The 15,229-nt window shown below is 43.0% G+C and overlaps 1 protein-coding gene across 1 annotated transcript in view; it reads left to right on the forward strand.

Annotated features, from left to right (window-relative positions):
- The first annotated feature begins 300 nt into the window (after window positions 1-300).
- Window positions 301-15,229, forward strand: part of babam1 (BRISC and BRCA1 A complex member 1) — a 23,003-nt gene continuing 8,074 nt past the window's right edge. The window contains exons 1-8 of the mRNA XM_084310491.1: window positions 301-432; window positions 4,167-4,615; window positions 10,124-10,182; window positions 10,581-10,701; window positions 10,794-10,872; window positions 11,758-11,782; window positions 12,214-12,343; window positions 15,116-15,202. Of these exons, the coding sequence (XP_084166617.1) occupies window positions 4,181-4,615; window positions 10,124-10,182; window positions 10,581-10,701; window positions 10,794-10,872; window positions 11,758-11,782; window positions 12,214-12,343; window positions 15,116-15,202 (936 nt within the window). The 5' untranslated portion in view covers window positions 301-432; window positions 4,167-4,180. The remainder of the gene's footprint in view (window positions 433-4,166; window positions 4,616-10,123; window positions 10,183-10,580; window positions 10,702-10,793; window positions 10,873-11,757; window positions 11,783-12,213; window positions 12,344-15,115; window positions 15,203-15,229) is intronic.

The following is a 15,229-nucleotide window of genomic DNA, read 5'->3' on the forward strand; positions in this document are numbered from 1 at the left end:
TTACAAATTCACACACATTTGTTTTTGTTGGAATACACCACTTGATAAAAGCTCAATTCTTAAAAAAATAAATAAGTGGAAGTCCCTTATTTGCCTCATATAAATGATTGGACTGAGTGAGTAACATGTTGTCTTCTTTTTGGAGAAACAAACCTCTTTTGAATAGCCCCAGACTACATTATTCTATGTAAAGTAGTCCAAACAAACATACAGTGGTTTCATGAAAATATGGCATTTCCTTGTCTACTTCTACTATTGAATGAAATACATTAACCATGATGCCTTTCGCCAGCGGAATTCCAGATGTATAACTTCCGGTCAGGAAGTTGTCAGTGCAAAACAAATTCTAGTTCGTTGTTGAAATATGTTTAGCTGTTTTCAATGAGTTTTGCGCAATTTGAGGTTGAATAATAGCCATACTCGCTGAAACACGTAAGCCATCTTGTATTTCTTTTAACACAAGTGTTTTGTTCCTTGCTAGGTCTTTGCTTAACATAATATCCTTTTAAGTTCGCTATGCTAACGCTAGTTAGCTGAACTTGCTACAGTACTGTCATCCCAGTATCTTGCCAAAACATCACCCGTGTCTGCTTGCCACTGTTGTTGATAATTAGTTTCATTTTTGAAGTTGAAGTCGTGTTGTTCTAAGTGAGTAAACTGGTAACATTTATCAAGTCAACCTCTGAATAATAAGATCTGCCAAAGCACATCTATTGGTTGGGTAGGGGGGACACACACCTTTTACACTGTACATTGGAATACTGACAAAGCCTTACTTGGTCATTTACTGTACAACTAGGTACTTAGGACATTTGTAGGGGCCAGTTTCGAATTGCTGTCTCACATAGGTGTTTTTTGAGAGTGTTTTTGAAAGTGGGTAGTGATTCACATTCCTTTACAGCCTTGGGTAGGGCGTTTCACATTGACTTAAAACCAGATTCTCAAACATAAACATAAAGACGGACAACACGCTCATCACAGAAAAGCTGGATGTAGCCAATTACTTAAATAGTTTCTTCACAAACATAGCCACAACACTGGTAAACAAACTACCCTCCCACTCAGGGCATTATGGGGTAGAACACATAGTAGCTTACTACAAAAACTAAGGGGTCCACAAAGACGACTTCAAACTGGAAATGGTAACAACAGATGAGGTACTCAAAAAACTGAGCGCCCTCCAACCTAACAAGGCCACTGGCCATGACAACATCCCCTCCAAATTCCTCAGAGACTCAGCAGCCGCCATCACCCCAGTCATCACACACATAATAAACCTCTCTATAAAACAGGGACACGTCCCCAAGGACTTCAAAATTGCGAGAGTGACCCCTCTGCACAAAAAAGGCAGTAAATTAGACCCAGGCAACTACCGCCCTGTTTCTATCCTTACCTCCATCTCGAAAGTCATGGAAAAAATTGTATACGAACAGGTCGAAAAATACCTTGCGGAAAAAAATCTAATCTACGAATTCCAATCTGGCTTCAGAACATCCCACTCCACTGACACATGCCTTCTCTATTTAAACGACCACATCAAACAAGAGGTGGACGCGGGCAAATACTGCGGCATGGTCATGCTGGACCTACAAAAGGCCTTCGACACTGTCAATCACACCATTCTGATTGACAAGCTAAAAGCAAGTCTATCAGTGAGCTGGATGCAATCCTACCTGGAGGGGAGAGAGCAGATGGTGGAGGTAAAACGGTACCCTATCCCCCCCCCTCACAGTAAACTGTGGTGTTCCACAAGGAAGCATACTAGGTCCGCTACTGTTCCTAATTTATGCAAATGACATGTCGTCAGCTTGTGACTGCAACTTGTTCCTGTTTGCGGACGACTCAGCCCTGCTGGTCTCTGACAAGAACAAGTTACAGGTTGAAAAAACCCTCAGCTCAGAACTAAGCAAAATCTGCATATGGCTCGCTGATAACAAACTATCATTACACATGGGCAAAACAGAGTCCATTCTCTTCGGTTCAAATAACAAACTCAGCAAGACCGACGGCTTCTCAGTTACAGTGGGTGACAATATTGTCACAAGGAAAGAAGATATTACCTACCTGGGTTCCATCCTAGAGGCAAATCTTTCCTGTGACAAAATGGCATCCAATGTAATAAAAAAAGTCAACCAACGAACTCGTTTCTTGTACCGGATCTCCTCACTGGTAAACAAGAATACCCTGAAGACTCTAGCAGGAGCACTCATTCAAGGGTACTACGACTATGCTTGCACCTCATGGTACCAAAGCACCTCAAAGGCGCTAAAAACAAAATTACAAACATCTCAAAACAAACTGGTCAGACTACTGCTTGACCTTACTCCTAGAACCCACCTCACCCCTGCCCACTTTGACAACCTAGGATGGCTTAGAGTAGACGACAGAGTACAGCAACTTGCAATGGGCCTGGTCTACAAGATACACTACACGACCAAAGGTACCCATGTACATGTCAAAATACTTCCCAAAGGTCAGTGAATACCACGATCACAACACCAGAGGGAGCTCCACAAATCATGTTAAACCCAGATTCGGCTCAAACAAGGGACTAAACACGTTTCGCAATTATGCCACATCAATGTGGAACGCCCTACCCAAAGCTGTAAAGGAATGTGAATCACTACCCACTTTCAAAAACACTCTCAAAAAACACCTAAGGGAGACTGCAACTCGAAACTGGCCCCTGTAAATGTCCGAACACAACCCCCTCCAATGTACAGTAAATTACCAAGTATGGTCTTGTCAATAATCCAATGTACAGTGTTGTTTGTACAGTTGTACAGTGTCCCCCCCCCACCCACCCCTCCTACCCAACCCCCCCCCCCCCACTCCTACCCAACCCCCCCCCCCCCACTCCTACCCAACCCCCCCCCCCCACCCACCCAACCACCTCCAATGTACAGCCCCCACCCACTCCTCCTACCCAACCCCCCCCCCCCCCCCCCCCCCCACTCCTACCCAACCCCCCCCCCCCACCTCCAATGTACAGTCCCCCCCCCACCCAATCCAATGTACAGTTTCTACGCCTAATGTATATACTCTTTTCTTTCTGGACTCTTTTTGTATCACAAACAGTACTGTATTTGCAAATCTGGTATGTCATAAATGTAGAGATGTAGCAGTACTGTCTATCTGTATGTCATGTATGTCATATATGTTACAATGAATTGAAAATGGGGGACCCTGATGTAAACAAGACGAAAGTCTTTCTCTGGTCTGCATCCCCTTAACAATTGTATGTATTGAGCTGTACTGTACTGTACCCATTCTGCAATCTGTTAATAAAGTTTTCATTCATTCATTCATTCATTCATTCATTCATTCATGTGGCATAATTGCGAAACGTGTTTAGTCCCTTGTTTGAGCCGAATCTGGGTTATGATTTGTGGAGCTCCCTCTGGTGTTGTGATCGTGGTATTCACTGACCTTTGGGAAGTATTTTGACATGTACATGGGTACCTTGGTCGCGTAGTGTATCTTGTAGACCAGGCCCATTGCAAGTTGCTGTACTCTGTCGTCTACTCTAAGCCATCCTAGGTTGTCAAAGTGGGCAGGGGTGAGGTGGGTTCTAGGAGTCAGGTCAAGCAGTAGTCTGACTAGCTTGTTTTGAGATGTTTGTAATTTGTTTTTTAGTGCCTTTGAGGTGCTTTGGTACCATGTCGTGCAAGCATAGTCGTAGTACCCTTGAATGAGTGCTCCTGCTAGAGTCTTCAGGGTATTCTTGTTTACCAGAGAGGAGATCCGGTACAAGAATCGAGTTCGTTGGTTGACTTTTTTTATTACATTGGATGCCATTTTGTCACAGTATGTATGTCGTGTGTGTCATATATGATGAATTGAAAATGGGGGACCCTGATCATGTAAACGAGACGAAAGTCTTTCTCTGGTCTGCATGTACCCATTCTGCAATCTGTTAATAAAGTTTTCAATCAATCAATCAATCAACAGTTGAAAATGAATGATCACAGATCCACTTCAGAGTAGTTTTGCCTTAGCCAAGTTATCCTATTTATAAAGGACTTGTCTTGACTACAATAACGAAAGCTATTGTGGTGTCTGTTGTTGTTTGTTTTGGTTTAGCTATACAATTTAATATTAAAAGTTGACGTTAGTTTCTTCATTGGTGAACTATCCATAACCGAAACCCATGGTAATCTCCCTAGCAACCAGTGTATCCATGGAGACCCCAGAGCCAGGCCCAGCAGATGGAGAGGAGCGCCTGGTGGAGCTGCGACCTCGGACTCGCTCCAATCCCGAAGGGGCAGAGGACCGGCGTAGCAGCACTGGCAGCTTGGGGGGCAACAGTAACCCCAACACCCCCCAACCTGCGGTGGGCAGCCGGGTGGAAGGGGAGGGGGAAGCCTCCACCAGCGACAGCCCCCCATCCGCCATCACTACCGTTTCTGCCACCGTGGCACAGGCTGTGGCCCCGGCTGTAGCGGTGGTGGGCGTGGTTAATGCCACGGTGCCGCTGTCGACCTCGGTGCCTGTTGCAGCCAAGGAGAGGCCCAAACCCTCACAGCAGCCTCAGCAGGCCCCACTGACTCCTCCCATCCCTCCCACTGTGGAGTTCCAGCACAGAGCGCCTCGTGTCAACTGTCCGGAGAAAGTGGTAATGGTCTAGAAGGTTTTGACAGAAAGTGGTAACGTTAGGTCTAGAAGGTTTAGACAGAAAGTGGTAACGTTAGGTCTAGATCTAGAAGGTTTTGACAAAGTGGTAACATTAGGTCTAGAAGGTTTTGACAAAGTGGTAACATTAGGTCTAGAAGGTTTTGACAGAAAGTGGTAACTTGTCTAGAAGGTTTTGACACAGGGTGTCCGCGGATCCTTAAAAAGTCTTAAAAGGTCTTAAATTTGTTTATCAATAATTAAGGCCTTAGTTTGTCTTAAAATGTCTTAAATCCATTTTCAGAGGTCTTAAAAATGCCATAGAAAGGAAAGATAAAATGCAATGTCATCTTATGTTTTATTATGAAATCTGGGGGAAAACGGTTAACGGGAAATAAAGTTTGACTTTTCATTGACCGTGTTGTAGAATCACGCAGACCGGAATGGGGCGGAACCAACAAGGAGTTGTGTTGGGCCGGGGAACCATTTCAGCAACGGAGTCTAGCTAACGTTAGCAAGGCGAAGCGATAACGCTAACATTACGTTTAGTTTAGTTTAGCATTTGCACTCGTTAATATGGGAAAGTGCCAATTTAACGAGAACTGGCTCGACAATCCACTGTTTGCGCGATGGTTGGTCCCAGTCAAAGACCATTACGAGCCCCGCTGCAACAAAAAAAATAGCAGTCGCGTCGCACATGCTGAGCACTAAGCATGTTACCTCTGCAAACTACTATTTCCTCCACACCAGCTGCGCCATCAGGTAGGACTATAACATTTGCACCAACAGAAGTTCGGATAACATTCGGCTCCACGCCAAAGCTTGAAGCTGAGGTCTTAACTTGAAAATAATCTATTCACGGATGTAAACAAGGACACGTTTGTGTTTATGTTCGATGAGAGCTTCACCCACTATGTATTTTTTCCTCCCACCCACCCCCTCCTAATGACGTACAGTATCCTCCCATGTATGTTAGGATCTATGGGTAACAGTACTGTATATTTGCATATCGTATATGTCACAAATGTAACAGTACAGTACTATATACCTGTATGTCCCTATGCCATAAATGTCATGTATGTTGAGTATGTCATAAATGTCACTATGAATTGAAAATGGGGGACCCTGATGTAAACAAGACAAACGTCTTTCTCTGGTCTGCATCCCCTTAACAATTGTGTGTGTGAGCCGTACTGTATTGTACCCATTCTGCAATCTGTTAAACAAAGAATTCATTCATTCAACCAAACCACAAAAACAAAACAACTGGATGAATGAATGAAAACTTTATTTAACAGATTGCAGAATGGGTACAATACAGTACGGCTCAATACACACAATTGTTAAGGGGATGCAGACCAGAGAAAGACGTGTGTCTTGTTTACATCAGGGTCCCCCATTTTCAATTCATAGTGACATGACATTTATGACATACTCAACATACATGACATCATGACATTTATGGCATAGGGACATACATGACATACAGGTATATAGTACTGTAGTGTTACAATTGTGACATATACGATATGCAAATATACAGTACTGTTACCCAGAGATCCTAACAGAAAATATATACATATGATGGGGAGGAGACTGTACATTAGGAGGGGTGGGGGGGGTTTGGACATTTACGGTGCCCAGTTTCTAATTGCAGCCTCCCGTAGGTGCTCTTTAAGAGCGGTTTTGAATGTGGGCAGGGGTAAAGTGGGTTTTAGGAGTGAGGTTAAGCAGTAGTCTGACCAGTTTGTTTTGTGATGTTTGTAATCTTGTTTTTAGGGCCTTTGAGGTGCTTTGGTACCATGAGGTGCAAGCATAGTCGTAGTACCCTTGAATGAGTGCTCCTGTTAGAGTCTTCAGGGTATTCTTGTTTACCAGAGAGGAGATCCAGTACAAGAATCTTGTTTGTTGGTTGACTTTTTTGATACCCTGGGGAGGGTGGTAATAGTTATGTGTTCTGACAGTGGCTGTTGCACTTGCTGCTTGGCCCCTGGTATATTTTGTATAGCTATATTTGCTATTTATGTTTGGTCACCCCTTTGTTGAAATTCATCCAATCCAGTTACTCCTTTAAGTTCAAGATTTTTAAGTTTCCAAGTTATGTTTTAATAAACATCTTTGGACCAATGTGTCCCTAAACTTAAACTAATTGGTGTCGTTGCATGATTTGTCATTTTGTTATTGTGAAATTGGTATTAAATTTAATTCTGAGTGGCATTAAAAAGTCTTAAAAAGCATTAAATCTGACTGGGCTAAACCTGCAGATACCCTGTGACAGAAAGTGGTAATGTTAGGCAGAAGGTTTTGACAAAGTGGTAACGTTAGGTCTAGATGGTTTTGACAAAGTGGTAACGTTAGGTCTAGAAGGTTTTGACAGAAAGTGGTAACGTAACGTTAGGTCTACGGTTTTGACAGAAAGTGGTAATGTTAGGTCTAGACAGCTCCACTGGCTGCCTGTTCGCTTTAGAATAGATTTTAAATGAGCCCTAAATGTTTTTAAATCACTAAATGGCACGGCTCCTCCCTATCTATCCGAGCTCTTGCACCACCACACCCCCCACAGATCCCTCAGATCAACTGACCATTGGTTGTGCCTAGAACTAGGCTCAAGACTACGGGAGACAGAGCCTTCTCCACCGCAGCGCCTAGACTGTGGAACAGCCTCCCACTCAACATACGGTCTCCCGTAGGTGTTCTTTGAGAGTGGTTTTGAAAGTGGGTAGTGATTCACATTCCTTTACAGCTTTGAGTAGGGCGTTCCACATTGATGTGGCATAATTGCAAAACGTGTTTAGTCCCTTGTTTGAGCCGAATCTGGGTTTAACATGATTTGTGGAGCTCCCTCTGGTGTTGTGATCGTGGTATTCACTGACCTTTGGGAAGTATTTTGACATGTACATGGGTACCTTGGTCGTGTAGTGTATCTTGTAGACCAGGCCCATTGCAAGTTGCTGTACTCTGTCGTCTACTCTAAGCCATCCTAGGTTGTCAAAGTGGGCAGGGGTGAGGTGGGTTCTAGGAGTAAGGTCAAGCAGTAGTCTGACCAGTTTCTTTTGAGATAATCACCACTAGACCCCTGGCCAGTCTATCCTCTTTGTTTTACTGTGTCCTACCTGTTTTTATTACATTCATTGTTTTACTGTGTTTTTAATTTTATATCTTGCATCGTATTATTTTGTTTTTTATCAACCTGCCTGTGAAGCACTTTGGTGCCAGCTGCCGCTGCTTGGAAATGTGCTATATAAATTAAATTGACTTGACTGTTTTGACAAAGTGGTCTAAGGTTGGGTCTAAGGTTTTGACAGAAAGTGGTAACATTATGTCTAGAAGGTTTTGACAGAAACTTAAAGTGGTAACATTATGTCTAGAAGGTTTTGACAGAAACTTAAAGTGGTAACATTATGTCTAGAAGGTTTTGACAAAGTGGTAACGTTGGGTCTAGACGGTTTTGACAGATAAAATAACATGCAAATCTGCTTGACAATTGAGACTTCCAAACTTGCTTTGTTCTACATGACCCCAGGAAATTTTTATTAATGCTAGCTAAGAGCCAAGTCAATTCAGCCTCATTCTTGGACCCAGGTGGATTTCATCTAGGGATGGGGGAAAATATATAGAAATTTAATATATCACGATACAAAAACGTGACAGTATGTATCGCGGGCCAGAGAAGACTCATCGCAATATCGGCTACATTTTATTGTACCGTAGTACTTCAATGACTTATCCCCATCACTTTTACAAGCTCTCTCTTGCCCATTACACAATTTGTACACAGGAGGGTGCAATCTGCATTTTGCATGCAATACATTTGCTTGATGTAACATTGTAACATTCAAGGTCGTATCGAACCGTGAACCCCATATTGTGTCTCGAATCATATCGCTAGTGAGATAAGCATATCGTCCCATACCTGATATAATCTGTTTTGTACATTAATTAGTGTTTCTTGGCCGTTTGCACCAGTGTGGGATACGGAACACTGTACTGGCTCAGGTGTGAGGAACAGGTTATTAACCAATGGGAAATAAAAATAACTGTCCGCCACTTCTATTATTGAAGAATGAAACTTCTCTCGGTTCAAGAATCAAAGGGTCATCAAAATGAAGCAGGCTATTCTCAACAAACTCCCCACCACAGACTAAACATGGGCCTAAATCACTCCTCTGCAAGTATCAGTATCTGTGCGTGGGTGATAAAGGGTATTCATGTTTTCTCAAAATTGGCCTTATTTATTCTAGATTCAGAGCCTGTAGGAACCCCTTTAATCCAACATCTTCTGCCCTTTTGCCATGTTCATCTTTTGTAGAACACATGCTCTTAGTTAATGTGCCACTGCCTACAACTTAAATGATGGTTTCTAGTAAACTATTTGTTTTTTAAACCAGGCCCTATTTAAACATTGTCTGACATGATGTTGACTTAGTAGAGACCATAATTTCACTGATTGCTTTAGTACTCAGAAACTTTGCATTGTGCTGCAGCCTGCATCCTCACCAGGCTCCATACAATCCAACAAGGCAAGTCCAAAAACCATGATACATGTCCTTTCAAAACCATGACACATGTCCTTTTAAAACCATGACACATGTCCTTTTAAAACCATGACACCGGTCCTTTTAAAACCATGACTCATGTCCTTTTAAAACCATGACACCTGTCCTTTTAAAACCACGATACATGTCCTTTCAAAAGATTAAAACACACCTCTCAAAACTATCTGGAAAAAGACTGTCTTTACTATTATGTACCCTACTACTATGCTACTATTTTTATACTGCTACCTATCTTGTGTCTATATAGTGTAACACTCAAGCTCGATACTATTTGACGAACAATGCCACTGACCCTTAGCTGCCAGAGATGTACCCCTCCTGGTGGCGTCTATTCGAAAGGCAACCGGTTCATGCGTTTTGCGAATCTGTTTGGCCACTGACGTTTCTGGTCATGTGACATGTGTGCCCAATCGCGTGACGTGCCCATTTCCGCCTCGACCAGCAGCAAACTACCTAACGCCTAGTTTATCACTGGTTAAGCTTAGGCGACTCTTTCGAAGTTGGTTAAGGTTAGAGTTTGGAATCAGGGCTGGCGTTCTATCGCCATGCTCTAAGACAAACTCTAACCTTAACCAACTTCGAAAGAGTGCCTAAGCTTAACCGGCAAAATAACTTGCCGTCACACGATTGGTGCGACCAGAAACAGCAGTGGCCAATCAGAGCACAAAACGCGAACGCGGAAGCATGAACCGGTTGCCTTTCGAATAGACGCCTCCTGGTGACTTGTTGTTCACATTTTGTAAGTCACTATGGATAAAAGCGTCAGTTAAATGACTAAATGGTAAGAATCATTAAAACATACTTATGTTCTTGCCATGTAGAGACACCCACCATAAGTAGGCCAGTAAGAAATTATTTGTAACTTACTACACACTATGGTGTTCACACCAAGCTTATGAATGCTATGTCTTGGATGATGCTGGTAGGCTAACTTTCTGTTTGCTTCCGTCTGACAGATCATCTGTTTAGATCTTTCCGAGGAGATGTCCTTGCAGAACCTGGAGTCCTTTAACGGGTAAGCTTTAGATGACTTCCTCTCACAGATTCAGATCACCCCCAGTGCTCGTTATCCAACCTGTCTTGTCAATCAAATCCAAATGAATATTTTAACTGAAACATGTGCAAAGAAGTCCCTTTTTTAGTTTACAGTGTAGCACCTCATCCAAGGCAGCTGTGAGTGTGAGTGGGTGCATACCATTTCCATTCTGAACGAGAGAAGACAACAAAGGGGACAACATATTTTCTGCAGATGTCACAGCTGTGGTCTTGAATAACATTCGTACTGTTACATTGTTTCTTAAACCCTTGTCCTTGTCTGGTGGAGGAAGCAATTCCCACTACAGTGCTTTTAGCGTCTTGAAAAGCGCTATATAAATGCAGTGACTCATCCGTGTATTCATGCTTTACTCTCAGGTCTAAAACCAATGCTCTTAACATCTCTCAGAAGATGATCGAGATGTTTGTCAGAACGAAGCACAAGATCGACAAGCGCCATGAGTTTGCGTTGGTGGTGATCAACGATGACGCGCTGTGGGTGAGCGTCCCGTTTCACCTGTATCCCATGCTCCTGTCTCCTATAATGTTATCTTCTCCTCTCTTGCTAATCTTTATGGGTCTGTGTTTCAGCTGTCGGGGTTCACCTCTGACCCCAGAGAGTTGTGCAGCTGTCTGTATGACCTGGACACCAATGTTTGCGAGTCCTTCAGTATCCTTTCCCCTTTTGCACACAAAGAAAATGGTGTCATGATAATATTATAGGCTTTCTCAGACTTTGGTTCCCCTGATATCGCAAATGAAGTTCCTTGAAAAGTTTCAAATCTAACAAAAACAATGCTTACGCTAATAAATTGTCCATTTTAGATCAATTACTGCTGCCAATGACCTTTGGACTGAACAGAATAATTTGTGTTTTAATTTTTAAAACGCCTCATAGACCAGCAGTGTCACCAACTCTGTGATTAATGATTTAATTCAGTAATTCCTTTGCTCACAGTTAACCTCTCTGCCCCTAGTGGCAGCTCAGAGCATGACACATGTTCAATCAAAGAGCCTTGGAAGGCATGATAAATGCTTCTTATCTATGACACTTTGTGTCGTTGTTGTCATACAGTAATTATTAGTAGCCTTTAAAGGAACATGCCATCATTATTGGATATGAGTTGGACAAGAAGATGGATACCAATTTCCTCTGTGCGTTCAGTAGAAAGCTACTGTATCTGGCTGCAAGCTCGCCTAGCTGCACAAATGAATGGAAGCAGATATGGATCAGTTAGCCTAGCTGTTGGCCAGAAACGCCTCTCCCAGAGCTTTCCGCTAAGCTAGTGGTCTATATCAGCTTCCATTCATTTGTGCTAAGCTAGGCTAGCTTTCTACTGAACGCACAGAGAGGAAATTAGTGTCTATCTTCTTATTTGAATCTGGAAAAGACGGTAAGTGCATTTCCCATAATGTTGGTGTGTGTAGAAGACACAGTTTTCACATGTTTTTAATAGCTGGGTCACAGTTATTTCCAGACCACATTATGGCATCGCCTGACCAAAAAGGTTGGATTCTGGCTCCATATATTTTCCCCCTTAACTTTCTTCTTAAGACTTGGAGGATCTTCTCAATGTTATGTAAGTACTACTTCAAGTCCAGACTCTTTCAAAATCTATAGTATTACAATAGTACTTGTAAAACCAATATTTTTTGGGTTTGCAAACATACAGCAATTCATAGTATTCGGTTGCAGACATCTTGGTCGCAAACAGGTGATTTTAAGCAACTAGCAGGTGATTATCATTAAATGGCAACCACAGCCAATGAGCTGTAGCACAGCGCCATATTGTACGGCAACAAAGTTACGAGAATAATATGAATAACAAAACACTTTACTGAATCTGTAAATCTGTGTGACATCAGAGATTGACAGCCAGACAAACTCTTCTGTCAAATTCATTATAGGTGTAGGGTATGTAATGAATGTTTACCGATACAAACTGAAGGAATCCAGTGCTGTTCCCTCTAATTCGGTACAATCTATATCTCTGTTCTGCTTTCGGTGTAGCCGTCAGAAGATTGAGCTGCCGCTGACGGAGAACGTCCAGACCATCCCTCCTCCGTTTGTGGTACGGACTCTTCTGGTCTACAGCCGACAAGCTGGACAGCTGCAGTTCAATCCCTCTGAGGCCGTCAGTGTAAGGACGCACCACCAAAACATCTCCGTCCCTGTCCCCCTGTCTGTCTTTTTTTTTTTAAACTTTGGCCATTCCCCTGGCTCTTTTATGTGTTTATCACATTTACACTGGTCAAGGATGACCGACAGAAACAGGCTGAAAGGGTTCAGATGGGGGGGAAGACACTCTGGGAAAGGCACGGCTGCAATCGGGATTCGAACTCGCTAAGCCCCAGATCCGTGACGAGCACGGTTGTCCACGGCGCTGAAATAGCGCTCGCGGTACGTGGTGAGCTACTGGAGCTCCCCTCCCCCTGTCTGTCTTATATGTCCAGGCAACAAGGAAGCTGCCAGCTTGTGGCATGTGTTTTGACAACTTATTAGAAAAATAAATAACGCACATCCTCCGTTCCTTGGTGCTGAGCTACAACTGTAAAAACTTTAGTACATGAACAAAGCGCGGCTCGCAACTCACTTTTAATGCTCCAAAGGTGTCAAATTGTCACAATTAAACACCTTTGGAGAGTGAGTTGCGAGCCCCGCTTTGTTTATGACACAACTTATTAGCCATCAAGTCTACATAGGTGTGTTATTGATTCGGTTTAGGAAATGTTCACACTAGCTAGCGTCTTTGCCATGAAGTTCAGCAACAGGAAATGGAATTACAACAGCAAAAGGGGGCGGGACAGAATAAGGTGATAGACACTTTTGTTGTTGTGACTCTTACTTCCTGTCGCTGAATTGATGGAACTCTAATGTATCCCTTTTCTTTTTTTTTTATCCACTTTTTCTCCCATTTTCTATTTTTCTCCCATCCCGATTTCGTATTGTCCAATTCTACCCTCCCCTGTCTCGAACGCTGTTAGGCCATGCCTCCCACAGGCCGGCTGCAATGTGGACCAAGCCTTGCATCACGTGTCCCCTCCGGTACACGAGGAGGCAGCTGTCGCATCTTTTCACCTGAACAGCGCGATCTCTCAGCGGCGAGGGTCTGCGTGGGAGGGACACGCCGCCCTCGTTGCTTCCTGATTCTACTGCGCAGGCGCACCAACCGACCTGTAGGAGTCGCTGTCCACAACGTCCGATCCCCACCCGCCAGCTTCCCACCCCCTAATACTGCCAATTGTATTAGTATGAACGACCAGCCAAGCTGGTAGCAATGCCGAGAGCTGGGCTCGAACCCAGCATCTCCTGCATTAGTGGCGAGCGCCTTGCCCACTGCGCCACTTAGCCGCCCCATGTATCCCTTTTCTTGATATATTCACACTAGTGCTGTCAATCGATTAAAATATTTAACTCGATTAATCGCATGATTGTCCATAGTTAACTTGTGATTAATCGCAAATGTATCGTTTTTTTTTTCTTCTTTTTCTACCTTAAAGGAAAACTCCAACATTTTGGGAAATTAGCTTATTTAACATCTTCCCTGGAGTTAGACAAGAAGATACATACCTTTTTTGTCTCTGTGCATGCATTAGGCTTAGTATAGGGAACAGTCGCTCCGTTAGCATAGCTTAGCTTCATCACTGGAAGTGAGGCGGGGCCGGAGCTTGGCTTTCCCTTACAGTGTATAGTTTGATTGATTGATTGAAAAGTTTATTAACAGATTGCAGAATACACTCCAAATACAACTCCAAAACGTTCATGTAAACATGTTGTGACCTGTGTATTCACCACGTGAAGAAATAAAAAATTATTGAATTAGACAATTACGTTTTATAAGCAAATATACTCGGACCTATTTTTTGCCTAACCACTCCTCTCTGAGCGCAGCCAGTGATTTCAACGTGTCGTCGTGATTGTTGACATTCTCATTCATTCAAAGGATCCAAACCGATTGAAGTTTATGGATACCATGACTTGAAATCCTCTTACCTTGACGATTAAAAGCCTCCCCAATTTAGAAAACAGTAATCCAATGGCTGGTATTGTTATACCGGACGCTCTGAGCTAACCGGAGCTAACACAGATCAGGATGGTAAAGCATATATAATGACTTCCTTTCTGGGGTTGTCAAAATAAAAGTGCGACGTTTATAGCAGCGGAAAACGTTTATTTTGTACATTATCTAACGTTAACACGAACCTAAACTAACGTTACAACTAACCTAAAGTTAGTTTAGGTTCGTGTTAACGTTAGATAATGTACAAAATAAATGTTTTCCGCTGCTATAAACGTCGCACTTTTATTTTAATACTCTTATCAACATGCGAGTCAACAAATGCTTGCTTTATGCAGCCATTTAACACAAAAGGATGACCCTCATGCATTGCAAATTTGCATCAAATTCAAAACAGAGTGATGCACAAAATAACTTAAAAGAAAATAATAATTTAAAACAATGAATAAAGTGTGCATGAAATAATAGGGGAAAGAAACGTTAGGAACTTGTTACATTCACCCACACAAGGGCTGAGTAATCACCCCCCCCCCTCTCTCTCTCTCTCACACACACTCTCCCAGCTCTCTTTCTCTCTTGCCCCTTCCTCATCTCTCTCACCCCCCTCTCTCTCTATATATCTCACACACACACTTCAGAAACAAACATAGTATCAATGATAGCATCAACAATACACCTGAGTGAAGTCTAGTAAAAAGAAAAAAAAAAAATTGAAAGTTAACCGTGAGTTAAAAAATAGTGCCGTTAATAGAATCGGGCGATAACGCGTTAATACCGCGTTACCTTTGACAGCCTTAATTCACACCATCCTCAAAGGATGGATGGTCTGCCGTTTGAAACCATACACAACGTACACACACCTGAAGGCCTCGCTCCTCTTGTCTCCTCCTACAGAAAATGCTGGCGTGTCCGTACTTCTTCTTCGACGTGGTGTACCTCCACAATGGGGCAGAGGAACAGGGGGAGGAGAGCAGCTGGAGGGTGAGTGGAGAGAGGGATGAAGCTAGT

Source organism: Notolepis coatsorum (genome assembly GCF_963971535.1).
Source record: "Notolepis coatsorum genome assembly, chromosome: 3".
Lineage (NCBI taxonomy): Eukaryota > Metazoa > Chordata > Actinopteri > Aulopiformes > Paralepididae > Notolepis > Notolepis coatsorum.